Below are 27821 nucleotides of genomic sequence, written 5' to 3'. Positions count from 1 at the left end.
TGCAAATCAAATCACATCACGCATGACGCGCCCACAACTCAACTGGAAGCTTAGGTAAACAACAACAAGTATTTAGTGATCCTTACATGTTGATTATTATATTGAGTGGCTTCTTCAACACTTGAACTTTTGTAATATGCAAGAAAATGAAAACTGTAAAAAGGTTTTTGGCTTCTAGTGGACAATATGGAATGCCAACAACAGCCCCTTTTCGCTGGACCGTGTCACATATTTTGTCGACCGCCCTATGTCTGTTGCCTGTTAATCACCTGCCGTGTGTGGTAATCCTTAGTCTTGTGTCTTTTAAATGTTAGTACTACAGCTGTACTGTGTATGTGTCTCTGTCTCCCTCCATCTGTATCTGTCTTTCTTTCTCTGTCTTTCTATCAGGTTTACCTTGATGGCCCAGAGTCTGTTTCAGATCAAGCGTCAACTGGACAAGCTAGGTGAGCTTATCCTGAAAGTAACCTATGAGAGTGACCCCATCCCTCTTCAGAAACCACAGATGGAGGAACAGGTCAAATTCCTTATTTACCACCTCATTAAAAGGTAATCAGTCTAGCCACACAGCACTTTTTAAATATTTAACAAAGGAGTGTGGGAAATAAATTATATGCAACTAACTTCTATGCATGTAAGATCCCATTTTGCAATCAGGCAAATGGGATGGATCTGAATCCTCAGCAAATTCCTCTCTAGCCTATTTATGGAAATTGTTTTGTTTCTTACTGGCTTAGGCTACCCCCAATTATGATATGAATGTATTATTAAGTGTTTTTTTTCCAGCTCTTTGGTGGTAGAAAAGCAACCTTGTATGCCCACTCACCCTCAGAAACCCCTTATCATCAAGACTGGTGTACAGTTTTCCACAAAAGTCAGGTATGTAGCAACATCCTGCTACCTAAACTTCAAAGTAGGCAACTAGGATTGAGTCCATCACCGACGGCTGACAGACATCATGATGTTGATCCGGCATTGGGATTGTCGTCTGTCCATCTGTTTAAAGCTGTGTTTTTAAAGGGGTGGTCGTTGAGTTGGCAAGTCAAAGGACCTGAGTTCCAACCCCGGTGTGCACAACATTGGCAGGAAGCTCAACTGACGAGCGACGCTTCAACCCTTGTTATATATGGATAAAAAGTTTTTATAACTGCAACAATACCAACAGTATAGACATTTCCATGTGTTTTTCAACAGCATTTCACTTTTTTCCAAATGTTCTGTGTTCAGACTGCTTGTTAAACTCCCAGAGGTTGATTATCAGCTGAAAATAAAGACAACATTTGATAAGTAAGTGCCCCTTTTTTATTTTGGTAATTTTACCGTTTACCTTTTACATGGAAATAGCTTGTATATTACAAGCAATCCAAACTGTTTTTCTTTTATATTCTGTAGTTTCATTCAATGAATGTAACGGAATGATAAAAAGGTCACTGCTCCATGGTAAAGGTTTAATGTTGTAACTATGTTGATTTGGCTGATATATTTTCTACAACTGATTACACAACAACACAGCAAGACAATTTAGCTCTCTCTAATATGCTTTGTTTGTGTTTGCAGGGACCTACCTCCAGGCAGAGTGTGAGTAAACACAAGTCAGAGTTTCAAAATAAATAAATTAGTCTTGGACTCCATCTAGTGCTTAAAGATGATTGAGAATGACAGGTGGTGTATCCATCTGCCTTTGATTCAAAGTTTTGTTTATTTGAAATTAAATAAATACATGTACACAATATTGAAAAATAAGTTGGTTCCCATTTGCATAAAACAGTAGCTAGCCAATGTCAAGTTTGGCACATAAATCACCAGATGAAAAAATATGTTGATGGCTCTTGGGCTGCCACATAAATGAGTCTGAGACCAATGGCCTTTTTTACTCATACAGATTGTATCAAATTGTTTAAGATAGCATTAAGTGATGTGAAAACCAACAGTCTCATTTCGATTCAATAAACATATAGAACCCTGTGTTCTGGATGGAAGTAGGAAAGGAAAGTCTTACATGCCATACTTGATCAAATGTGTTCAAGTATTAGGCAAAGCTCTCACACTTTGATTAAATGAGTCGCAATGGCATTACAACCCCTTGTCTTAGAAATCGGCAATTCTTCATCCTGACCAACAACACTAAAGTCATGGATTTTGAGGAATCTTCTAATGGTTGCCTCACTGTGGACTTCAGACATCTGGTAACAACTCTCCCTCCTGTTGAATTTAGATCCATTACCAGAGACTAGTGTTGGATCAAAAAATAGTGATAGTAAAGCTACTCAAACCAGTTTTGATATGCATATGCCAGAATTCAATAGAAATAATAATTCAATAGAAATTATCATTTTGTGTGTGCACGTAGCATTTCCGGTAAATGTTTCATAATGGGTGGGTTGTCTTAAGAATGATCATAATTTTAGATGATCAAACCTTTATTGATATGTACACACTGTGGGTTGTTCTCATTTTCATTGTTTCACTGTTCAGAATGGAGAAATTAAATATAAAGAAATTAACTTTCTACAGCAGCTCAAAGAGAAGAAGGTCATCAATGGAACCAAGGGGAATGAGGTGAGAAAGTTAAATAAATAAAGCTTATTGAAGTAGGGGGGACTGAGGCAGCTTCTCATGCTTTGCATTAATATGTAGATTTCTCTGCATTAGAATATCTATAAATGTATTTAATGCCAAGTGCCTGCTCCTTTCTGCACCTTGCTCCTGAAGCTCAGGGGGGAGACATGAATGGGCAGTACAAGGCCACCCGTGTACTACTAAAAAGTGATGTACAGCTAACTTGCCAGTACCACTTGCCAGAATTAATACAGAGACATTACTAGAGGATTACAGTGACACAATCACTTATTACTGCTAGCCCCCATACATCCTATCCCTACTTGAGACAACATCTACTGTATTGTGGGATAGTAGTTTGTCAAGGATTAGGAGATGGGGTGTGAACAGGTTAGTCAAATTGAACATGGCTGTGATGTAAACACATTTCCAGGGTCTTCTCTCTGTGACAGAAGAGCTTCACACTCTCAGCTTCGAGGCAAATTTTTCCATCCAGGGCATTAGCATCGACCTGGAAGTGAGTGACTTTCATGCCACACATTAATCCCACACAGACACACATTAAAACTGTACACATTCACAATATATATAATGTTACCAACTTCTGAATACTGAATTCAAACTGACAAAATGAGAATAGTCAAAGTGGTCTGATAAACAACCACACAGTAAATCATAAGTGACTAAAAGTCATTGCACAAGTAATTTTGTTAACACTTTATTTAAAGTCTATATGCGTAATGCATTATACAGCATTATACATGCACTCGTAATTAATTACAATACAGTTATAATGGAGTTTAAGCATAGTAATAGACACTCGTTAAGACTCATTAAGACTTGTTATGTTGTATACCAATACTCATAATGCATTATATTTGTGTGTGCTTGCCTTTGGCAAGGCACAACCTATATTCTCTCTCTTATTATTTATTATTATTTTCTCACCCTAATTGCTCCCAAAGGTTTTGCACTACATAGACAATGTCGGTGTCAAAATGTGCGTCTTGTTCCCGAAAGCGTTGCTTGTATCGGAAGGAAAGTTCTGTTGCACAGTTTAGGCTTAATTATATGTTGTGGCAAAACGTAAAACTAAAGGTAGCTAACTAGCTAGCTACAGTCACAAACATCACTAACATCGCAACATCACATACCTGCGCGCGATTACCTACAGTAAAACAGCAGGGGCCTTATTTATAAACATTGCATAAAAAAATGCATACGGCAGTTTGTGTGCAAACTTAAGGATTTATTAAAAACTAACTTCACATGAGAATGTGAGGTCCTCCACGCACACTGTGACCCATGCATACTCACAAAACTTTGAGAAATGGGAAACTGTGACACCAATGGCAGAGACAAGCCTTCAAGTTGATAGCTAACATTGCGAAAAAGAAATTGAAGGGATATAACCTCTTACGTGTTACATATGAAGAGTTGCCTGGAGTGCACGCACAAAAAACATTATTTCCGATATATCCAAACTCAGAAATCTGTTTTTGCAATAGAACCCCTCGGTTAATCGGGAATAATATGTTTACTTTGCTTGCATATTACAAAAGTGTTGAAGAAGTCACTCAATATAATAAATGACATGTTTAAGATCACTAAGTACTCACAATTAGTGCTGTCAAACGATTAAAATATTTAATCGCGATTAATCGCATTAATGGCATAGTTAACTCGTGATTAATCTGAATTAATCGCACATTTTTATCTATTCTAAATGTCCCTCAATTTATTTTTGTCCAATTATTTTTTCTAATTTTAATACTCTCATCAACATGGAAAAGTGGATCAGATTGCTTGGTGCAAATGTAAAAAAAATAAATTGAAAACAACATTGCAATCGTCTGGCTTTGACGAGGGGGCTGAGAATTCGCATCAGCTGTGTGCTTGGCCATCAAGTGGTATTTCAGACTGGACGTGCTGCGATGATAGCTCAGTTCACAACGACAAAACACACAGATCACTTTGGTCTTGTCAATGGAACTATTTGGCAACTTTTTAAAAGTAAACTTTCCATTCAGAATCTTATTGGCATCCATTTTGCAGTCTCGCGCTCGCCATCCACTCAAAACGTAATGTTAGCCTAGTACTCTTTAGCCGGCTCGCAAGCCCAAACAAGTGTGTGCGGCATGCCTGTTGTTTTGTTTCCGGTCTAGCTAGATCCGGTGTGGTGTTGTAGTTTAACGTCAGTAGTTGTTGCAACAGCATGTGAAAAAAAACGTTTGCAAAGCCAAAAAGAACATAATCGCGCGCAAAAAAAATGTACGCTGTTAAAATGGGTTTGCGTTAATGCCGTTAATAACGCGTTAAACTGACAGCACTACTCACAATTTGTTCTTGTTTACCTAAGGTTCCAGTTTAGTTGTGGGCGCGTCATGCGTGACGTGATTTGCATCACGGTGCAGCCGGTTTTCTAATAGCACGGGGGTACTAGCTGTAATGTTTTGGATTCTAGGCTGTGTCTGTACAAAGTACGATCCCATCCCCCCTCCTAATCAAGTAGTGAATTGGAAGTGTAGTACTTTAAGTACCTTTTAAATATAATGTTGAATGAAATGAAATGATCGTGAAAATGATTGTGCCTTCTCGTCAATCTGTCATTTATTTGCATGTTGATAGTTGGTGAATATTTACGGAATTTGAATGATTGTTGTCTAGCTCTTCAATCTTTCAGCAAAATGTAATTTATCATAAAAAATGTCACACATGTTGAGGGTTAGACTGCATTTGATCTATAAATGCGTAGCCCAACATAATCAACATTCTATTGTCGGCTAACAATGATCACTTCGTCAAAAGTATAAACACAGGGATATGGAAGCAAATCAGTGACATAATGTTTTGAATTTTAAAAGGCATTGAATACTTAATATTGAAGTTTAAACAACACCGAATTCACATATGAATTTATTCAAATGTTTCGAAAGAATCTGATGCAAAAATTCAAGGCTTGGAAATTCAGGTTGCTCACATACGAACAGTAAAATTTAGATTCCCAAAATTCAATACAAAAAAAATCAAGTTGCTCAAATTAGATTTTATGTTTGATCTATTTTAACTTAATGCCTTTCTTTTTAAGTTGTATAAGCCTTTTTTCACTCTGGCAGGGGGACTGCCAACGGAAACTAGCCTTTTGGCTATAGCATTTACATTTTAATGTTCATAAATGTACACTGTCCCTCTTGATCAAATAAATTGAAATTAATAATTTGAATGGTGAAATCCGAGCCGAAATTTTTTTTGCCTATCAAATTCGAGCCGAAAAATGTTGAGGCGAAAAAATTCAGATTGCAACATCCGGGATACCAAAGATAGGTAGAGCAATTGAGCGTCAATGCAAGATATGATCACATCTGACTCACCGAAGCATGGTTGTTTTCTCTGGTAGTCATCATGCGTTTTTTCTTCACTATTGCTCGATTGTTCTACCTATGTTTTCCTGCATTCCAAGGCTGCAATTCTCTTTTCTATCAACAGATGTCGCAAGGGCTCCTGTATGTGAGTCTTCTATTATTCAGACAAAGTTTAATATATAGTGTATAAATATACCTAATATGTATAGGTTATACATATATATAGCCTATATATAATTATGTGCAGGTTGAAGCTTGCGAAAGCTTGCCGTGGGGGGGGGGGGGGGGGGGGGGGGGGGGGTACTACCAAATCGCACGCCAAGGTTTTTGGAAAAGTTGGAATTAGCCGATAAAATTGACAATCTATGTATGTAAGGCGAATTAGTGGATACTCAAACTATAGTTTGCGATCAGTACGTCTATAGAAGGAGCTATTGAAACAGTCTCATAAACATTCAAGGGTCCGATAGATCCAGTTATCCTGGCAAAACCGTTATTGTTCTTTATTTATTGACAGGGCACGGTCAGAGCCTGTTTAAGGAGAGCCTGTCCACTCCCTATTAAGCCCAATTGTACCAAATTTGGTTGCAGTTCCACCAGAGTTCCACTGGGGGTGAACGCGAGCGAGTGCATGCTGAATGGGAGTCTATGGAGCTAAACGGCTAAATGTGTCTCTTTCACCTGATTGTCGTTGAGAAATCTCAGATTTGATTGTAGTTTGTGCATGTTCAACATGGATTATAGGTCAAAGTTGAATGAACGAGTACTTATGTCTTTTCGATTTCTTACAGGGTGAGTCGTTGTTGCCCATAACACGCTAGCATTCTGCTAATGAATGCTGATTGGTTAGTGAAGGACTGAATATGACCAGAAATCCCGCTTGATGGCATCTGAAGCGGAATCATAATGTCAGAGCATTAGCACCATTAGCAACAACATTAGCAAGCCAAAACTCTTTCTAGCATGTGTATTGACAGGGAGAGCCTAACCTGTCAGCTGTGTTGTCGATGCCTCGAGAGAGAAAAAGGAAGTGACCAGAGCTTGCCGTAAAGTAGTATCTCTGGTCGTACGATGTGTATGACGTCATTGACATTTTAAGGCTTTTTAGAACAGAAAGGCGAAAATATAACACCCAGCAGTGTGTATTTTTTTGCCTCCCCTTTCGAATTCAGAATTCAAATTACTAGACAAACAATTATATCCTGAGAAAAGTGGATTTTGAGGGGTATTGCTCCATAGACCTCCATTCATTCTGCACTCGCTCGTTAGTGCCCTCATATGGAACTAGAGTGGAACTGCAACCAGTTCAGAACCCGGAAGTTTCCAGAGAGTGGCAGTTCTCACTATATTAGACATTCTCTGGCACGGTCCAAGTATTGCAAAAATGAGAGAAGTGTATGTTTGGAACTTCTAAGCTAGAAGCTACGATCTCTGCTTGATCTCCCATTTATCCTGCTCTCAAATGATGGCTCCCTGAACAATAAATTGGACTGTGGCTTGTGTGTTTATATCAACACGAAATGGTGCAAAACCTCTATGCTAGTTTCTAATTAGGCTAATGCTCATCACTGGTGGAGTTTATGACTGTCGTGTTCACACTTTCGGTTCGGTTCTCTTGGATCTCTTGGTTCGGACCAATAAATACAATTATATAGTCTATACTCTGGGTTCGCTAACAAAGCAATCGCATCAAAGTTTGTTTTCTTCAAACCAAACCTAGCTGCCAAGTGTGAACATGCCTTTAGATGCAGACTATTTTATTTACCACTGCTCTCTCTTTGAACGAATCATTAATATGATTCGGGAGTAAAGAGTAGTCTCAGAGAGCGATTCGTTCATTTTCTCGTGGCAAAAAAAAAAAAGTAAAAATAACAAAACCTATAATTATCACGTGTGAACTAATATCATTCACGTCTTACTAAACCTAGTCACGCGAAAGTGAATGAGGTAAACAAATACTTTCTGTTTCCTCTTCTGAGCCTATGCAGGTCACATGAAAAATGATCCAAAGACTCATACCCGAAGACCCAGTCAAAATGAACGAATCATTTCTGTTTCCTCTAACTACCAGTATTGAGCGTATGCAGGTCACGTGAAAAATTATCCAAAGACTCATACCCGGCAGATGAACGAATCATTGATCCGAAGACTCGGTTGGCAGAAGACTGAAACATTGATCCGAAGACTCAGTTGGCAAAAGAACGAAACATTGATCCGAAGACTCGGTTGGGAGGTGAACGATTCGTTCATCTGCCTGGTACAAGTCTTTGGATCATTTTTCACGTGACCTGCATAGGCTCAGTAGGGGAGAGTGGGGTGAATTGTGCCAGTTTTTACTTAAAGTGACTTTAAAGCGAGGCCATGACAGTAATGCTTCCAACTAAAATATGTACATATATCTGCTAAATGACTAAATGTAATATATTTCAGGGTGTGGTGCATCCCTGGGAACAATCACTTTGGATCTGAAATATAGTATTTAAGAAATATAGCTTTCTGAAAAAAAGTGGTCTCGTGGCACAACTTGCCCCCGGTGTGTGGTAAGTTGTTCATTTAGAGAGAAAACATTGGGGTAAATTGTGCCATTGATTATTGAAGTAAAACAGTATATTTTCATGTCAGAAACTGTGATGCTATATAAAAGCTAGACATTCAATACAAAATTACTCATTTAACCCTCGTGCTGCCTTCGGGTCACATGACCCAAAGGTTCATAACGAACCATCGTTGTGTTTACCCAATACAAAAACAAATAAAAATAATTTTCTTTTAACCATTCCAATGTGTCTGAGACAGCCCGACAGTTAAAAGAAAATGCTTCACTTTGTTTTTGTATGAGGTAAATTTGTCGCAATACGACGGTGGGTCACAATGACTGATGGGTCAGAATGACCGAAGATAACACAAGGGTTAAGGTTTATTGGGTGTGCTTTGCCTTCGGCAAGGGCACAACCTTTGTTCTCTCACATATATATTATTATTATTGTGAGAATGCTGTTCAGCATTCTCACTATTGTTTTTCCAATTTCTTAGTTCTTCCGCCGTTTTTTGTCCTTTAACTAGTCCTGCATACTTTCACCGATTCCTACAATTTTTGTACCAAAACGTTCAGCTCCTTCAGGAGATGTGTGCTATGTATTTTGGTATTTCTCACTTTTATACTTTTTAGGATATTAAGGTTTTGGTGCAAATTATTCTCCCATTAAAAGTAATGGTAAATCCTTTCAAATCATTAAAAAGGTTCCTCCTCTTTCAAACTTAACTACTTCAGCATACTTTCAGCTACAGACACCATTCAACCTTTAAAATGTTCACAAGACATTCAGCTATTCCCAAATGATTCAGCTTTTTCAAAAATTCAGCCAATTTTGAATTATGACAGTTTCAAATACATTAAAATGTTTGCTCCTTCTTGATTTTTATGAATGAGCAGCAAGCAGAGTGGCACACTGCTGCCTGCTCTTTTTCTGATATTCAACTAAATTGTCAAACACATTCCTCTAACTTTCATATAGTTAAACTTACAGAAACAAGTTATACCTTACAATGTAGGAAAGATTGTCCTCTTTCAGCCAATGTAACTACTAATGAGCTCACATTTACAGATTTTCAGCTATGAGCCTTGAAGCGAGAGTAGCCTTTCAAATTCTCTCACTAACTTCAATGGAGAGGTGGGTAAAATCCGTCAGAGAAAGCAAGAAGGAAGACGATTTCGAAACTGCCAAGAGTTGTATTTCTGACAGCACAGACATGTAAAGGATATCTATGGTTTTGGCAGAGTCTCGGGTCTCGGAAAATATCCTTATTTTTGTATTGGACGTATAGTTTTGCGTCTAGGTCAACTTGTTTGAGGTGTGGATGCTAGGTAAATGTTCGTTTTTCTCTCTGCCTAGCTCGTTAGCTATCACAGCTGCGCCATCACCGTGGCAACCAAACAGACACGCACCATGAAAGCAGAATTGGGTATTTGGATTTGATTTGGATTCTAGCTAAATTTCTGTTATTCTCTCCAATAGTCGAGCTAGCGCGATGGCTCTCCATAACTAAAAACGGTTCGACTTCTTTTCCACAATCGGCCAAATTGGCCAAACAAGGTATGTACATTGAGCTTAAAGTGTACATAATCTAGCTAGATCGTTTTATTTTAGCAAGTTTCACAGAAATCTGCAAAAATCAAGGCTCAAAACGGTCATAGCTGACCGTCACGAACAGCCAAACCGGGGCTGGGGTAAGTGTTTGCTGCAGCTGGCGTTAAACCTACGAACAAACGCTTCGTAACTGGAAAGTTTTTACTTTTAATTGACGATATTGAACACAGATGTTAAGTAACTTGTCTTTACTCAAATATATTCTCTAGTGATGGGTCGTTCGCGAACGATCCGGCTCTAAGAGCCGGCTCTTGAAGGTGAACGTCGGGAGCTGGCTCGCATATCTGAAGAGCCGACTCTATTTTTAATAGATAATACAGCCTATAAAAACTAAATGATTATGAAATAATTAATTAATTTTAATTGTATTTAAAATAATTGACTAATTCAAAGAACAACGAAAAAATACTTGTAGGCTTAAAGGCGCACACGATCATCCTCACATTCTGTTCCTGTCAATCCTGCATGAGGGAGGGCCGAGCCAACTCACACACAGTCGGAGAGTAGTCAAAACTCGGAGAGCCATGACAAATCAATGCATTTTTAAAGATATGTGGGCGAGAATGATTTCATTTCATAATTTAATTAAAATTGTTTTCACACCTATCATAGTAAAATTCATAGTTAAAACATGTATTTTTTAAAGAGCCGTTAGGGAGCCAAAAGAGCCGGCTCTTTTTAGTGAGCTGAGACATACGAGCCGGCTCATGAAAAAGAGCCGGAATGCCCATCACTAATATTCTCCTTTATTTTGTTTTTGAGTATCACAAATCATTATTTTAATTGTTGTCTTTCTTACATTCTGAGCAAAAAACTTTTTGTGGTACTACATCAATTTTATAGACATGGGTCTAAAATGACCCATATGGATTCACTATGGAATTTGATAGAAACTTTGGATATTTGCAATTTGGAACATATTTACTGTGAATAGTTATTCACCTGCTACACATTTCACAGCTCAACCCTGCTGCTTTTAGGTTGGGAGATGTTCATCAGTGATAGCATCATTGAGGAGGTTCTGAAATGCAACAACTTACGCTGCGTTCACACTGCAGCGTTTTTTAACGCTCTGCATCGCTTGCCTTCCCACAGTACACCACGCTCGGGGGCGTGTTAAACAAGTTAATACAGATTTGTAGTTCTCTAAGGTCACTGTTGTAGTCATGGCCAAGCGTGCAGATTTGGGTTCATGTACTCACAATATCGATCAAAATACCACTTTTACACAACATTTATTGTGCAAGATTTTACTAGTGCAAGATTACAGTAGAATACATGTTACGCCACCGGTCCCTCAACCAGTCGTTTGTAGGCTGGGCTAGCGAGCTAGCAGTGGCACAGAACAGTCACGTAATGTGACAAGACTAAATTTAAAAGTAGGCTATAAAAACACACTAGGAACAATGACGACATCGGCAACCATGCACCATGCATTATTAGTTTAATGTATTCTTTAAATTCAGGCTCGTCACATTAGTAACTTTGTTCTGAACAGAACTGGGTGTGCAGACACATACGAAAAGTTTCTCCTCCATCTTGAAATTGTCAAACCTAGAAATGTTTACCATGACGAACAGTTGCTACGGTACAAGAAACAAGAAACTAATCCGATTGGCCAACGCTAGCGTTTTCACGCTGCTCATTTACATAAAGTTGAGAAAATCCAACTTGCAACGCTCCGCTCCGCTCGCCATCCCACAATGCCCTATGCGAGCATCAACGCCTGGTTTCATTGAAAATGAATTGGAAGCCGACGCCCCACGCCGCCCGCTCCGCTGCAGTGTGAATGCAGCGTTAGAGATGAAGAGCTGCAGCAACAAAAGGGAAAGAGTGTAGAAGCATCAAACAGGAATTCATGGCCTCTATCAGTTTGATCCTCCTTGCAGGGGAAGACAAGAGCCTAAATGTGGCCTTGCGGGAGAACATCTCCCAGCCTAAAAGCAGCTGTGTTGAGTTGTGAAATGTGGGACAGGTGAATAGTTATCCACAGTAAATATGTTCCAAGTTGCAAAGATTAACTAATATCAAAAATTCCTATAAAACTCCATAGGAATACATATGGGTCATTTTTGACCCATGTCTGTAAACTGAAGGTAGTAACACAAAAAACAATGGTTGTTTATAAATTAAGAAAAAAAGAAGGAAAATAAGTATTTGTGGCAATAAAAAACTAGATATTTAATGAATACTTGGAATATGAAATTATGAAATTAGATGATTTCTAAAGATATGGCAAAGACACACTCAGCCATACATGAAATATTATAGGAAATGAATGCGGGTCATTTTAGACCCATGTTGTGCATTAGAGTGGTAGTGTTACAAAAAGTATTTTTATTCCAAAAGTAAGAAAGAAAAAATGAAAATAAGGACTTGTGATGACCAAAAACAAGTTAATTGAGGAATACCTGGAATACTGAATGATTAAATATTTTTTTGCGAAGATATAGAAAATGTTAACTCTCCCGGGTCACTTTAGACCCAGGTTGTGTATCAAAGGGTTAAATCAAAAGTCTAACTACTAACCTGAACTTCATTGCCACAGCCTAAACTTTGTCAATCTGTTCATGAAAATAATTAATTTCAGCCTAAACCGTACAACGGAACGTTAAATCAAATTCAACCAACGCAATCGCTACCAAGACGAACACAGTAGTCTAGTACTGTACCGTAGTAGTACAATTTACCGGGGCAGCTTCTCCACACAGGGCTATATCGCATTTTGCGTTGTTACTGACAATGATCGCTACCAGTGAGCTTTTTATGAATGAGCGATTTTCCACTAAATAAATGTCAAGCTTATTTACGTTTTGGGGGGCATATTTTCAGTTAGCAGATGGTACTGTTTGAATCGCGATTCCATCTTCTACTGCCGGTAACGTCGTAGAATAATCTTCAAAGGGGGTTCTTTATTAATGAATGAATGCAATGAGTAGGCTAAATGCCTGAAAATATCACGAGAAAGGAAAAACTTAAAAGGACGTTTAAGTCATAGAGATTAGGTAAATTTTTACACCGGTCTGCCAAATGTATTCGTTTAGATTCAACGATGAGGCTTGCCTGGTCCTAACCAGACTCTCGTACATTTCATGAGAGTCTGGCCTCGCTCCACTGACAAGCGTTGACTTCCTTGTAGGCGGGTACTCTGTTGAAGTTTAAAACTATTGGATCTGCCCAGAGCCACTCTGATCTGCCATAACCAATCGCTAGCGTTCGCCAATTCCTTCACCACTACTGTAACAGAGCTAGCTGCCGTAGCTGGAAAATCAAACTGTTCCCGAACCCCGTGGGCAGGGCCAGGTTAAGGTCATCTGGGGCCCAGGGCAGAAGCCTCCCCGAGCCCCCCCCCCACGCAAAATATTTGTAAATATATATATATTATTATTACTATGATTTTTATCAATATATATTAGAGAGAGAGGGATTGGTAATTAAATTATGACAGACAAAAATATCAGTATGTGATACATTGTAATCAGTGGCGGCTGCTGGTCTTTCAAAGAGGGGAAGCTCATTTTCGGCCTACATCCTAATTCTTAAAAATGTATTTGGCTATTCACTGGCTAGTTCACCCCTACGACACTAGCCTAGCCTACTGAATGAATGAACGAACGATCTAACAAAACAATATTAATCAAGGAGGAAATGTGGAAATTAGGTTAAACTGAAACAAGGAACGTGGTGTATAATTGTATGAAGAAAATTGGTTAGCAATTTCGCCAAGCAAATACCAAGAAATAGGTTGCTGCAGTTTGTCTTTCAACTACAGTTGCAAAATCCGCGATGGGACTGAGCTTGAATAGCTTCGGTGACTTTTTGTAGTACAAAATTACTGTCAATCAAAAGGAGATGCAGTCTTTTGACAGACCCTCCAATCATCACGCGGAAGCTCACCGTCCAGGCCAGCCCACTCCTCTATTCACCCCCAGAGACGCTGAGCATCCAAGGCGGGACATAATCTCAGCATTCATCCAATGACCGTATAGTTTCGAAGCACTGAAATTTTTTTTTTAAAAGCAGCCCCATTGAAGTCCATGGAAGCTGAGCTTCAACAGGGAAATGCACTGTAACGCTACGGGAATGTATGAGAAGGAAATCAGTCAGTCGACCTGCTAATATATGTAGCTGATTCTGAAAGAACTCGTCTTCGATATGAACGTGTTCTAACGCATTTAAAATGTTAACACAATAGTAAAGATTTGACCATTAATTCTTTTTTATTTTAGGGGATGCTGAGCTTCCCTTGCAGTCTTAAAGAAATCACCACTGATTGTAATAACGCTACATTGTAACACGCACCCCTAGCCAGCCACGATGTCAAATAAATTGGAACATGCAGTCTAGCGTGCACACACAAAGCCCAGTGAACACATTAGGGGTGGAACCAGTAGCGGTTCCACTTTTCTTTTCTTTTTTTGGGGGGGGGGGGGGGGGGGCAATAAACAGAAAGCAGCACTTTGAAACTGGGCAAAACAACCACCACTACTTTATTTAAACAACTGTATTTAAGAAGAGCAAGACAATACGATGCAAAATTAAAGTTACAAACATAACAAGATAGTGACAATATAGTTTTTTTTACTATATCCTCCCATCCACTACCAAAAGGCATGTTAATTAGCTACTTGAACATCCAGCCAGCCAACTCCGTTTCGCATAAAGAGCAGGTAAGAAGCCCTGGTTGTACTAGCTAGTCGCTTCGTCCCCGGTCACTAGCCTGCTGCTTCGTCCTCGGTCACTGGCCTGCTGCTGGATTTGTAAATCGTGTTGTTCCGAGATCTTTTATCCTCTTTTTTTCTTACAGCGAACGTCTTGTGAAAGGGATTTTTTGTAAATCCATGACAGAATTTGTTTTGACTCACCGCCACTGATTCACAAAACCAAAGTTTCTGCTAGCTACGCTGCTCTCGTAGATGCTTGTTGTGGTAACTAGGGGAATTTTAAAGGTCGCTGATGGTCACCGAATCAGTCGCGTTGAAGTAAGAACGATAGGAAACCATGTCATTGGTTAGGGCGCAAAGATTTGCGCCCCAGAATCGAACTTTCAATCCGCCAATGAAAAGCTGTTCCTGCTGAAAAGACAGCAAAAAGTTAACTAGCTTCCATAGACTTTGCTGTTACCGGCACCCTTCACCTGAAGGAGGGGCTTTTCTCAGTAATGACGAATGGCAATATATTATGTTTGGTCACATTTAAGTGGTTGTTGTCAGGGGCTTACGGTCTCCCACACACATTTAACGTGTAAACACGGTACATTTCTTATTTTTATTATTTTGTATTTAATGTTTTTTGACATGTCTTTTGACATATTTTCATCTAAAATTTTTAAGTGGGCCGGCGCACTTGCGCCCACTATTGACGCACCGCCACTGGGTGGAACGGTACATGTATTCGTACCAAACCATACGGTACGGGCGTCACGGTTCGGTGCATGAAATTACACGGAGGATACACGGTATAAAAATAAATAAAACTCGCATGCAAATTAATTAATGTAATGCGGAACTACTGTTAGATACTCGTGTTCTTTCGGGACATCTAATCTGTAGCTCTGAAGCTCTGATTGGCGCCGCCGTGAGTCAGAGATAGCTAGCTAGCAGCACTAAGGACGAGTATAGCGAGTGGTGGCGACCCACGAGAAATAGAGGACCCGCCAGCCTTTTTAAGATTGCAAGTTTGTGTTATCTTCGGGTCATTCTGACCCATCAGTCATTGTGACCCACCTTCGTATTGCGACAAATTTACCTCATACAAAAACAAAGTGAAGCATTTTCTTTTGACTGTCGGGCTGTCTCAGACCCCCCACATTGGAATGGTTAAAAGAAAATTATTTTTATTTGTTTTTGTATTGGGTAAAATTGGGTAAACACAACGATGGTTCGTTATGAACCTTTGGGTCATGTGACCCGAAGGCAGCACGAGGGTTAAGTACCTAGCCTCTTACTGACATCACTGCACGTCACTGGTTGTGGGGTATGTGACTGGAAATACATCTAACATGCTAACGCATATAACGCATATGGCGTGTGCTAAATGACTAAAAATTTCCGACGCCATCACCCAGGTGTGCCAATCACTGGAACGAGACAAAAACTAAAAGTTCAACTTCTCCCTACAGTGCTTAACCAGCCATTAGATACACATACAAATAGGGCCAAATAAATTACTGACGCAATCGGAATTTACATCATCTTCAATGCGCCATATTCACTCGTAGAGGAACCTGGTTTGTTTTGCTTTTCCCTCCCCCGTGATGTCTGAACCGCGGTATGAACCGAACCGTGACTTCAGTGTACCGTTCCACCCCTAGAACACATATATACAAACAACTCGATTGAACAATTTAATTATCAGGCTGTGGCCATCTACTGAAAAGAACATAGGCTAGATTATCAGTGTGGGACTAGTTTAAGTCCACGTCTACTTTTTTGAAGGCAAAGTCACGAATCAAATCGTTGAAGTCAATTTGGCGAAGCAGGTCAAACTCGTTTGACATCACCTTCATGCAAAGCCATTGTTGTTTTGCATGCTTTGATACCGGCAACGACACGTGACGCTAAGAGAACGTGGACTTCACTACGGGTGGGTAAATGCATCAAAAATATGTATTATAATTTAATTTATCTCCTGTGCCGGGGCCCCCTAGTGGCCGGGGCCCGGGGCAGCAGCCCCTCCTGCCCATTGCACAAACTCGGCCCTGCCCGTGGGGAGGAGGGCCACAACATGATGGCCACCAACAAAACTCAGCAAAACTTGTTCTTGCTCCGGCTTTAGTTTATATTCGGCAGTGTTGCCACAACGGACCGAATGGCTTCGCTCGCATCTTTCTCCGCCGCCATTACGGAACTACAACACAAACTAGCGCACGACATCAACGTCATCGTTCTCAGCCACTCCCTCTGTTCGCTGATTGGCCGGTTGAAAATCAACCTGAAAAATCTGACTTACGTACCGAATGGCCAGACCTAGTACAGAAGCAAAATCAAAATTGAGCGGAAGTACGTAGGAGGGCAGAGCCAGGCTACGATGAGGCTGCCTCTTGCAGGGGAAATGAGAAGACATCTATTTCATTCTACACTTCACTTGTATTTTCAGTTGTAAATGAGCACAAAAAAAAAATGCTTTTAATTTCAAAAACGGACCCCTGTACAACTGACGCAAGCAAGCACACCCTACAATTTCCCCAGAAATTGTACCCTCTCTAGTTATTATTGTTTCTCTTCACACCCCTAAGCATCAGTCAATATTTGGGCTACATAGACAACGTCACTGTCAAAAGGTTCGCCTTGGTAGCGATTGAGTTGCTTGTATTTTTATTTACGTTCCGTTGCATGGTTTAAGTAGAAATTACGTTTTTGTGTCGAAAGGTGAAGCTAACACTGACGTTGCTAACGTCACGAAAACTCGCGTGACTACCTCTAGCAGAACATTAGTTTAGCAGCTTGTTAACTTCTGGGAGATAGCTAGGCTAACTATGGATTTACTGCAAGGCAGCTGCAGAAACGCCACAAGGAAAGAGGCCAGGGTGATAACTATATACTCATTTTACTTTGTGATATGAAACACGATTGTGAAGTATAATGTACAATATAAACTGATATTATTAAGGAAGTACATGTACTTTCGGAAACAGTAGGATACTATTTCACTGAAGCATTAGCATCATGACATTAGCCTCTGTTTCCCGGGCAACACATACTACAGCGGTCTATGATGCATCCGTTTTCAATAAACATTCCTCTAATACATTGTCAGGATTTATTATGACAATAGATTACAAGTAAACTATTTGTTGGTGAAATTATCATTACCTGTGGTTTCAAACCAGTGTAGCTCACTGCAACGCTGTACTGTAGCCTACGCGAGACACAATTGTATAGTAGCTAACAAAAACATCTCCACACAGCTGTTTAGGAAGTCAAACGGCGACAGAACATGTTCGGCACTCCCCTTAGCTCTACTTAAATCAAAAGTTTTTCAATAGGTGAAACTATCTGACTACCTGAACCTCATTGCCACAGCCTAAACTTTGTCAATCTGTTCATGAAAATAATTGATTATCAGCCTAAACCGTACAACGGAACGTTAAATCGAATTCAACCAATGCAATCGCTACCAAGACTAACACAGGTAACTGTACTAGGCTACTGTAGTAGTACAATTTACCGGGGGCAGCTTCTCCACACAGGGATCGCATTTTGCGTTGTTACTGACAATGATCGCTACCAGTGAGCTTTTTATGAATTAGCGATTTCCCCCTAAATAAATGTCAAGCTTAGTTACGTTTTTGTGGGCATATTTTCAGTTAGCAGATGGTACTGTTTGAATCGCAATTCCATCTGAGATAGTTACTGCCGGTAACGTCGTTGCTAGAATAAGTTTAAAAGGGGGTTCTTTATTTATGAATCAAATCAAATCAATCAAAAAAAACGGACCCCTCTGCAACCGATGCAAGCAAGCACATCCTACAATTTCCCCAGAAATTGTACCCTCTCTAGTTTTTTTGTTATAGCTTTTTTTTGTTGCTCCAAATCATTTTGATATCCTTTACGGCATTGTGCCAAAGACGTATCCCGAGTTTTGGAATTATAAGATAATGCTAAATATCTTATAATTATATAAATAATTGTCGGCATGGTCTGCAGATGATCTGATTCGATTTTCATGAAAATCGGAGAAATGACCTCGGAGGAGTTAGAAAAAGTAGGTTTTTTAGAAAATTCTAAATGGCGGTCCAATCGAATTGTCTTGATCCAAGGAATCAAGCTTCGCTGCTTGGCCCCTAATTACACATGGCTCTCATAATTTAAAAAAAAAAAAAATCATTCTCATACTTGGATTTATTGTCAGGACACATCCTGACAATAAATGAAGAACATTTCATGTTTTGCCAGTATAACTGGATCTAATTAGATCATTGAATGTTTATGATGTTGTATTCATTCATGCTATGCGTGTGCTTTGTAATAAGTTGGCACTTCACATTCCCCAGGAGAGTGCTCGATCATCTAATTTTAGAGAGGTCAGGGAAGAATTAGTACATTTCTCCTATATTGGCCCAAATGGGTGATCTGGTTTTTTGCTTCCCTCTGGAAAATTTGTGTCAAACATAATTTTTGTACCCACCCCTCCCTTCAGTGAAGCGCATTGTGTTGCCTTCTGGTATGACATGTGCTATATAAATAAAGTTTGATTTGGTTTGATTTATGATGTCCATGTGTTTATACTTTTCATTGAGGACAACAACACAATCTTGTCAGCCGACTTAAAAATGTTGATAATGTTGGGATATAGACCAACTGCAGTCTAACCCGCAACATGTTTGACATCCTTTAGCCAATAAATTACATTTTGCTGAAAGATTCAAGGGATGGGCAACAAACGCTCTAATTAAATAATCACTGAATAACAACACAGAAAAAAACTAGAGGGTACAATTTCTGGGGAAATTGTAGGGTGTGCTTGCTTGCGTCGGTTGCACAGGGGGCCGTTTTTTAATGACATTTTTACAACTGATATTTCTGTATATTTTATATAAAAATGAATAGGGCCTACTTATTATTTATAAAGATTACATAGATTTAAAAGCATCTTTTTTTGCTGCTCATTTACAACTCAAAATATGAGTGAAGTGTAGAATGAAATATGATGTCTTCTCATTTCCCCTGCAAGAGGCAGCCTATATTTTCAGGCATTTAGCCTACTGCATTCTTTCATTAATAAAGAACCCCCTTTGAAGATTATTCTACGACGTTACCGGCAGTAGAAGATGAAATCACGATTCAAACAGTACCATCTGCTAACTGAAAATAAGCCCCCAAAAACTTAAATAAGATTGACATTTATTTAGTGGAAAATCGCTCATTCATAAAAAGCTCACTGGTAGCGATCATTGTCAGTAACAACACAAAATGCGATATAGCCCTGTGTGGAGAAGCTGCCCCGGTAAATTGTACTACTACGGTACAGTACTAGACTACTGTGTTCGTCTTGGTAGCGATTGCGTTGGTTGAATTTGATTTAACGTTCCGTTGTACGGTTTAGGCTGAAATTAATTATTTTCATGAACAGATTGACAAAGTTTAGGCTGTGGCAATGAAGTTCAGGTTAGTAGTTAGACTTTTGATTTAACCCTTTGACCTGTTCAAGCTGGTCAGCTTGAACAGGTTGATGTTTGAACGGAGTTTATTGCGTAAAAATGTTGGGTGCAGGAGGGATACGTTTGTGCAAAATAAACCTATAAATTGTTTAAGCATTTTTGGGCACATCGTAAAAATCAATGTCATAGCACACAAGAGCATATCATACTTATCACAAGTTGTGTCCAGAAGACTGATATTTAAATGCATAATCAAACATTTTTATCTCTGTAGATATAATGAAAAAAACAATGTGCACTGAACTTACAATGTGAATAGTTTTTCATTGTATTTCATTGTTTCTGCAAGTTTAGTTATTGGTTGATATCATAGACTGTACGGGAGATATCTACAATCCATTGTTTCGGTAGCTGGAAAGATGTGATTTGATTGCTTTGGCCTTGCGAGGTGTAGGGAGGGATGTTTGCTCGCTGCTCGTTCATTCGGCTTGGTACTGGAAGGCGTGCATGTCACGTCCGCTTCATTTAGTGCCCTAAATTAGATGAGGGGTTTAAAGCTGTAAACAGCTGGTCAACACATTGATGTTTGAATGGAGTAGGTAGCTTAAACATGTAGTGAGCAGCAAGGAAGTACATTTGTGACATTTAAACCTATTAATGTTTTAAGTGCTTTGTGCTGCCATATTGCATAAATAACAACAGTTACTAGTAGCTCTATCAATATCATAGCAGACAAAAGTATGTCAGCAGTATGAAGGTGAAAAAAGCGTTGCTTTGAAACCAGAATGGTGAGACAGTGTTAAAGGTATATCTGTCATTGTCATGCATTGCAATATTTTCTTACAGTTGACAAAGGAGAAAAAAGAGTGAAATGAAAAGGGTATCTTATTTAATTTCATAAATGTTAAAGCGTTATGTTAGAGCTCAATGCTCTTAAGACAGTCACCCCCATTACCAGAGGTGTCAAAAGTATTCACATTCATTACTCAAGTAGAAGTATACATTTACATTTAGTCATTTAGCAGACGCTCTTATCCAGAGCGACTTACATTTAGTCATTTTACATTTAGTCATTTAGCAGACGCTCTTACAGTAAGTACAGGGACATTTCCCCTGAGGCAAGTAGGGTGAAGTGCCTTGCCCAAGGACACAACGTCATTTTGCACAGCCGAGAGTATAGATATAGATACTAGGGTTTAAAAATACTTCTGTAGAAGTTGAAGCATCAATTCAAGCTTTTTACTCAAGTAAAAGTATAAAAGTACTGGTTTCAAAACTACTTAAAGTATAAAAGTCAAAGTAGCAAGCACCCCACCCCCCAAAAAAAACATTTTTCCAAAGGCCATAATGACTTGTTATATTGAAATGTTAATGTTGAAAAATGTGGGCTGCACCAGTTTATGCCCATTGAAAATGAACGCATTTTAGTACAATGCAAATACATTAAAGAACCATATATGTGTAGCCTACTACTAAGCATTAACATGTGTTTCATGGAGCGTAAGATATGATGACTAGTTGTCTATAAGTATTGTAATGCAGCAAAAAGTCAAACTTCAGAGGCATGTTACCAATAGCCTTTATTCAAATTAGACGGCAAGTCATTAGCTCATGGTAGCCTACTTGGGTGGGCAGAGCTTGCAGCGCATTCGAAAGGAGTTGTTTTTGCATCCAAACATGTCGAAAAATTCTTCCAGGTACGGCCAGGGATGTAGAAGGGTTGGCTAATCTTCCTAGCTACCAACCTCCTCGCTGGTGCTTGGTTCGGACATTTTGCTCGAGTTCTCGAGTCTCTGCCACGGACATCTTCGTAGGCTACATACGTCTGCTATTTCCTTGATGGAGTTTGACGTGATTTTGTGTCATGTGCAGGTGATGGATCACGTACAGTTAGGTCCATAAGTATTTGGACATTGACACCATTTTCATCATTTTGGCTCTGTATACCACCACAATGGATTTGAAATGAAACAATCATAGGACGGCGCTTCTCAGTGCAGATGGACAATGACCCGAAGCATACTGCGAAAGCAACCAAAGAGTTTTTTAAGGCAAAGAAGTGGAATGTTCTGCAATGGCCAAGTCAATCACCTGACCTAAATCCAATTGAGCATGCATTTCACTTGCTAAAGACAAAACTGAAGGGAAAATGCCCCAAGAACAAGCAGGAACTGAAGACAGTTGCAGTAGAGGCCTGGCAGAGCATCACCAGGGACGAAACCCAGCGTCTGGTGATGTCTATGGGTTCCAGACTTCAGGCTGTCATTGACTGCAAAGGATTTGCAACCAAGTATTAAAGTGACAATTAGATTTATGATGTTAGTTTGTCCAATTATTTTTGGTCCCTTAAAAAGGGGGGGGGGGGCACATATAAAATGTATTGTAATTCCTACACCGTTCACCTGATTTGGATGTAAATACCCTGAAATTAAAGCTGAAAGTCTGCACTTAAAGCACATCTTGATTGTTTCATTTCAAATCCATTGTGGTGGTATACAGAGCCAAAATGATGAAAATGGTGTCAATGTCCAAATACTTATGGACCTAACTGTATAAACCAATAGGGTGTCGGAATGGTATATGTTTATACTTCTCATCCAACCACAATCAAATTCACTCTACCCGGATGGCGCAGATTTTTTCTGGATAGTTTTTTTTGAATGATGACAAGCCGGAATGAAAACAAGCCAAACTGAAATTGGAGTAACTTTCTACTCTTTACATTTTTTAAATGTAAAGAGTAGAAAGTACAGATAACTGCGTGAATATGTAAGGAGTAGAAGTAGAAAGTCGGCTGAAAAATAATTACGTCAGTAAAGTATAGATACCCAAAATTTCTACTTAAGTAAGGTAACAAAGTATTTGTTCTTCGTTACTTGACACCTCTGCCCATTACCCTGTGCAACCCCAGTCAACACTGTGGAGTCCTTCCGCGATTGGGAACTGAACATCAGCTCCCTCACCAAGAAAGCACAACAGAGGATGTACTTCCTACGGCAGCTGAAGAAATTCAACCTGCCAAAGACAATGATGGTGCACTTCTACTTCCACGTCTGTTTGAAGTTTCTTAGCGAATAAAACCCATTCTGATTCTGAAAAGTATTAACACTTTCCTGCCAGAATATGCAGACCTTTTCAAATAATATACCTGAACTGTTTATTGCATTTTGAAGACGAGATTTAGGGCTTTCTAATGATGTAAATATTTATATGATCATGTTGGGCAAATCATCCTTTATCAAGACGATTTCACGGAGCCATTCTGACAAATCTTCTCCGTCTGCATTACTTTTTTAGAAAACCTAATTCTTAACCACTTTCAATAAAAGATAGAGGATAAGTTAGAGCATATGAAATGTGTGTACTTTTGTCGTGAATTCAGAACAGCAGACAGATTTAAGATAGACTATTTTGTTTAAAAGTTATGACCACTGAAGTGATGAGTGGGATAACGCAATTCCAAGCTAGCGCGATGGCTGTCCATAACTAAAAACGGTTCTACTTTTTTCCACAATCGACCAAATTGGTAAAACAAGGTATGTACATTGATCTTAAAGTGTACATAATCTAGCTAGATAATTTTTCTTTAAGCAAGTTTCACAAAAATCTGCAAAAATCGAGGCTCAACACTGTCATACCCGACCGTCACGAACAGCCAAACCGGGGTCACGAAAGGTTTACTGCAGCTGGCGTTACTACGAACAAAGGCTTCGTAACTGAAACATTTTTACTTTTAGTTGACGATATCAAACACAGATGTTAAGAAACTTGTCTTTACTCTAAATATCTTCTCCGTTTTCAATTTGAAGCAGTAAATCGAACAGTAGGAATTCTCCCACGACATCCGCTCGCTCTGCTTTGACAAATATGTTTTCTCAGTCCACCATACATTAGACAAGCTAATTTTCGAGCACTTTCAATACAAGATACAGGCCATGTTAGAGTTGATATACATAATTGTGTGGGCAATGTAGAACAGCAGACAGATTTGAAATATGATCTTTTGTTTTAAAGTTATGGCCATTCTAGTGACGAGTGCTTACAACGCTAGCTACGACTGTCATCATAGCTGCCATAGAACGGCGAAACCAGGTCACATAGCTAGCTACGTCTATCGTTCGTTACCTACAAACAATGGCGATATTGACAACAGAGGTTAAGGAACTTTTCTGTAATCCAGCTGCTAGTCCAAGCACTCGTCCTCTCCAAGTTGGACTATTGCAACTCGCTGGTCTCCCAGCATGTGCAACCCGCCCTCTTCAGAGGATTCAGAACGCGGCGGCCGGCCTGGTCTACAATCTACCCAGACGCTCCCATGTTACCCCGCTCCTCATCTCTCTCCACTGGCTACCTATCATGGCCCGTATCAGATTCAAGACCCTGGTATTGACCTTCCGAGCAGTGAACGGGACTGCACCCGTCTACATCAAGTCTCTCCTGCAGCCTTACACCCCCACCCGTCACCTAAGGTCTTCTTCAGACAACCGCCTGGTGGTCCCACCGCTCAAGACCGCCCGGTCCCAACACAAGCTCTTCTCCTGTCTGGCCCCCCAGTGGTGGAATCAACTCCCCACCTCCATCAGAGACACTGACTGTCTCTCCACCTTCAAGAAAAGGCTCAAGACGCACTTGTTCCGGGACTACAGCGGTACTTAGGAACGGTTCGCTTGACCCGATGTTAGTTTCCTCAAGGATCACAATGACTCTTGCTTAGAGACTTGTTGCTCTTGTGGTTAGTGGTAACTGATTTAAATGTTTGTTCTCGCTGTGATATATTGTTTTATTACTGTTGCTTGCTTTTTTTTTCACAGGTACACTTGCACTTATAGCTGTTCATGTTGTTTAATTGTAACTTGTTTAACTACATGCTCTTATGGTTCTTCCCTTTGGCACTTACTTTGGTTGTTCACAACGTGTGCTTCATGTTTTGGCTACTCGCGATGTTTTTTGGCTATCTTGTTGTTATGATCAGTGACCTATGCACTTTGTAAAGCTCTCTCTTGGAAGTCGCTTTGGATAAAAGCGTCTGCTAAATGAATAAATGTAAATGTAATCAAAATATCGTCTCCGTTTTCAGATCTAGCTAGCTTACTGTAGGAAATCTCCCATTGAATCCTCTCTAGCTTCGCTTCGGCCAAAGATGGACGACGATGATGACCATGCATGCATTATTCACACCTACAGTACGGTGTTCTGTACAAATACCACTTTGACATACATGATCCGCTGGCTAGATGTAACATGATCTTATCTACTACCCACAATAGTTCAGCCTTTTTGCAGCAGCATTTTAATCAGAGTTAGAGTAGCTTTTGCAGTTGCACAACAAAGTCACGTAATGTGACGAGATTGAATTTAAAAGTATTTAAAAAACTCACCAGGGACAACGACAACATCGGCAGACCTGCACCATGGATTATTATATTTATGTCATCTTTAAATTCAGTGTCTGAACAGGACTGGGTGTGCAGGCACACATGATTAATTTCTCCTCCATCTTGATACTGAAACCTAGATTCTAGGTTCTAGGTTTGCTGACAATGACAACCGTTGCTACTTTACAAGAAACAAGGAACCAATCCGATTGGCCAACGCTCTTCATCATTATATTTAAGAGCTAGAAACATTGTTCCACTGTTTAAACTGTATTTCTGTTTTTACATCTTTCAATTATTAAACAGTGTCAAAAATTGACGCGGTGAGAAACAGTTCTGTCAGTGCATGACGTCACAATTGAATTTGACTTGAACATTCTGAACCATTGAAACCCATTCATTTTTTTTAGCACTTTAAACTTTAATATCTTAAAAACTTTAAAAGTTATCAGAGAGAAAAGTAATAGCACACTAGAGCAGTTCAGACTTTATCAAGTGAAGTTTGAACGGTGTTTCTAGCCTAAACGGTGTGAAAGGAGTAGGCGAGCAAAAAAAGTGGGAGGAAAAAAAAAACTAGAAACGGCTGTTCCTGCGAAACAGCAGTGAGAATGCCGAAAACCTGAATGGGGATAGCTGACCATGCTAAAACAGCGGAAAATTGTGAAAATTTTGTAGAAAGTTATAAGCTGAAGCTTCAAAGCAACCGAAAGGTATTTTTGAAAGGGGCAGGAGCTGGACGAAATTGAGTAGAAAGTCATTTGCTCAGGTTTCAAATTGGTCTGAAATGTATTTTAGAGAGGACCTGGAGCTAACTGATTAAAATGCTGCAGCAAAAAAGTTTAACTATTGTGGGTAGTAAATAAGATCATGCTACATCTAACCAGCGGATCATCTTGCAAGTGTGTCAAAGTGGTATTTTTACAGACTGTATTAACACCGTAGGCGTGAATAATGCATGCATAGTGATTGTCGTCCATCTGTAGCCGAAGCTAAGCTAGAGAGAGGATGCAATGGGAGACTTTCTACAGTAAGCCATATCTACTGCTTCAAATTGAAAACGGAGACCATCTTTTGATTAAAGACAAGTTCCTTAACCTCTGTTGTCAATATCGCCAATAAAAAGTAAATACTCTTCAGTTACGAAGCATTTGTTTGTAGCTAGGTAACGAATATTATGTCTGGAAAAACGTAGCTAGCTATGTGACCTGGTTTCGCCTATGATGACAGTCGTAGTGTCACTAGAATGGCCATAACAAAAGATAATATTTCAAATCTGTCTGCTGTTCTACATTGCCCACACAATTCAACTCTAACATGGCCTGTATCTTGTATCGAAAGTGCTCGAAAATTAGCTTGTCTACTGTATGGTGCTGAGAACATATTTGTTAGTCAAAGCAGAGCGAGCGGATGTCGTGGGAGAATTCCTACTGTGTTAGATTTACTGCTTCAAATTGAAAACGGAGAAGATATTTAGAGTAAACACAATTTACTTAACATCTGTGTTCAATATCGTCAATTAAAAGTAAAAACTTTCCAGTTACGAAGCGTTAACGCCAGCTGCAGCAAAAAATGCCCCAGCCCCGGTTTTTGGCTGTTCGTGACGGTCAGCTATGACAGTCTTGAGTCTCGATTTTTGCAGATTTCTGTGAAACTTGCTAAAATAAAAACGATCTAGCTAGATTATGTACACTTTAAGCTCAATGTACATACCTTGTTTGGCCAATTTTGTCGATTGTGGGAAAAAAGTCGAACCGTTTATAGTTATGGAGAGCCATCGCGCTAGCTCGATTATACGAGAGAATAACAGAAATGTAGCTAGAATCCACACCTCACACAAGTTAACCGAGACGCAAAACTGTACGTCCAATCCAAAAAATACGGATATTTTCCGAGACCCAAGACTCTGCCTAAACCAGAGATATTCTTTATATGTCTGTGCAGTCAGAAATACGACTCTACCTGCAGTTTCGAAAACGTGTTCCTTTTGCTTTCCTGGTGCGTGTTTGTTTGGTTGCCACGGTGATGGCGCAGCTGTGATGGCTAACTAGCTAGGCAGAGAGAAAAACGAACATTTACCTAGCATCCACACCTCAAACAAGTTGACCTAGACGCAAAACTATACGTCCAATCCAAAAAATAAGGATATTTTCCGAGACCCAAGACTCTGCCGAAACTAGAGATGTCCTTTATATTTCTGTGCTGAAATATGTCTCTACCGGCAGTTTCGAAATCGTCTTCCTTCTTGCTTTCTCTGACGAATTTTACCCACCTCTCC

The 27821-nt window shown here is 39.5% G+C and overlaps 1 protein-coding gene across 13 annotated transcripts in view; it reads left to right on the top strand.

Moving 5' to 3' along the window:
* stat4 (signal transducer and activator of transcription 4) overlaps positions 1-27821 on the top strand; it is an 85956-nt gene that overhangs the window by 25761 nt on the left and 32374 nt on the right. For 6 of the 13 annotated variants that reach the window (XM_067228722.1, XM_067228739.1, XM_067228731.1 and 3 more), the window contains 7 exons: positions 391-549; positions 787-879; positions 1195-1287; positions 1558-1578; positions 2093-2186; positions 2476-2559; positions 2993-3076. In XM_067228722.1, coding sequence (XP_067084823.1) covers positions 391-549; positions 787-879; positions 1195-1287; positions 1558-1578; positions 2093-2186; positions 2476-2559; positions 2993-3076 — 628 coding nt within the window. The remainder of the gene's footprint in view (positions 1-390; positions 550-786; positions 880-1194; positions 1288-1557; positions 1579-2092; positions 2187-2475; positions 2560-2992; positions 3077-27821) is intronic. The other 7 variants (XM_067228749.1, XM_067228777.1, XM_067228787.1 and 4 more) reach the window with 5 other exon arrangements.

This window comes from Osmerus mordax, chromosome 2 (genome assembly GCF_038355195.1).
Source record: "Osmerus mordax isolate fOsmMor3 chromosome 2, fOsmMor3.pri, whole genome shotgun sequence".
In the NCBI taxonomy this organism is placed as follows: domain Eukaryota; kingdom Metazoa; phylum Chordata; class Actinopteri; order Osmeriformes; family Osmeridae; genus Osmerus; species Osmerus mordax.
Note: the sequence above shows the minus strand (reverse complement) of the source record. Positions and strands in the feature narration are given on the sequence as shown.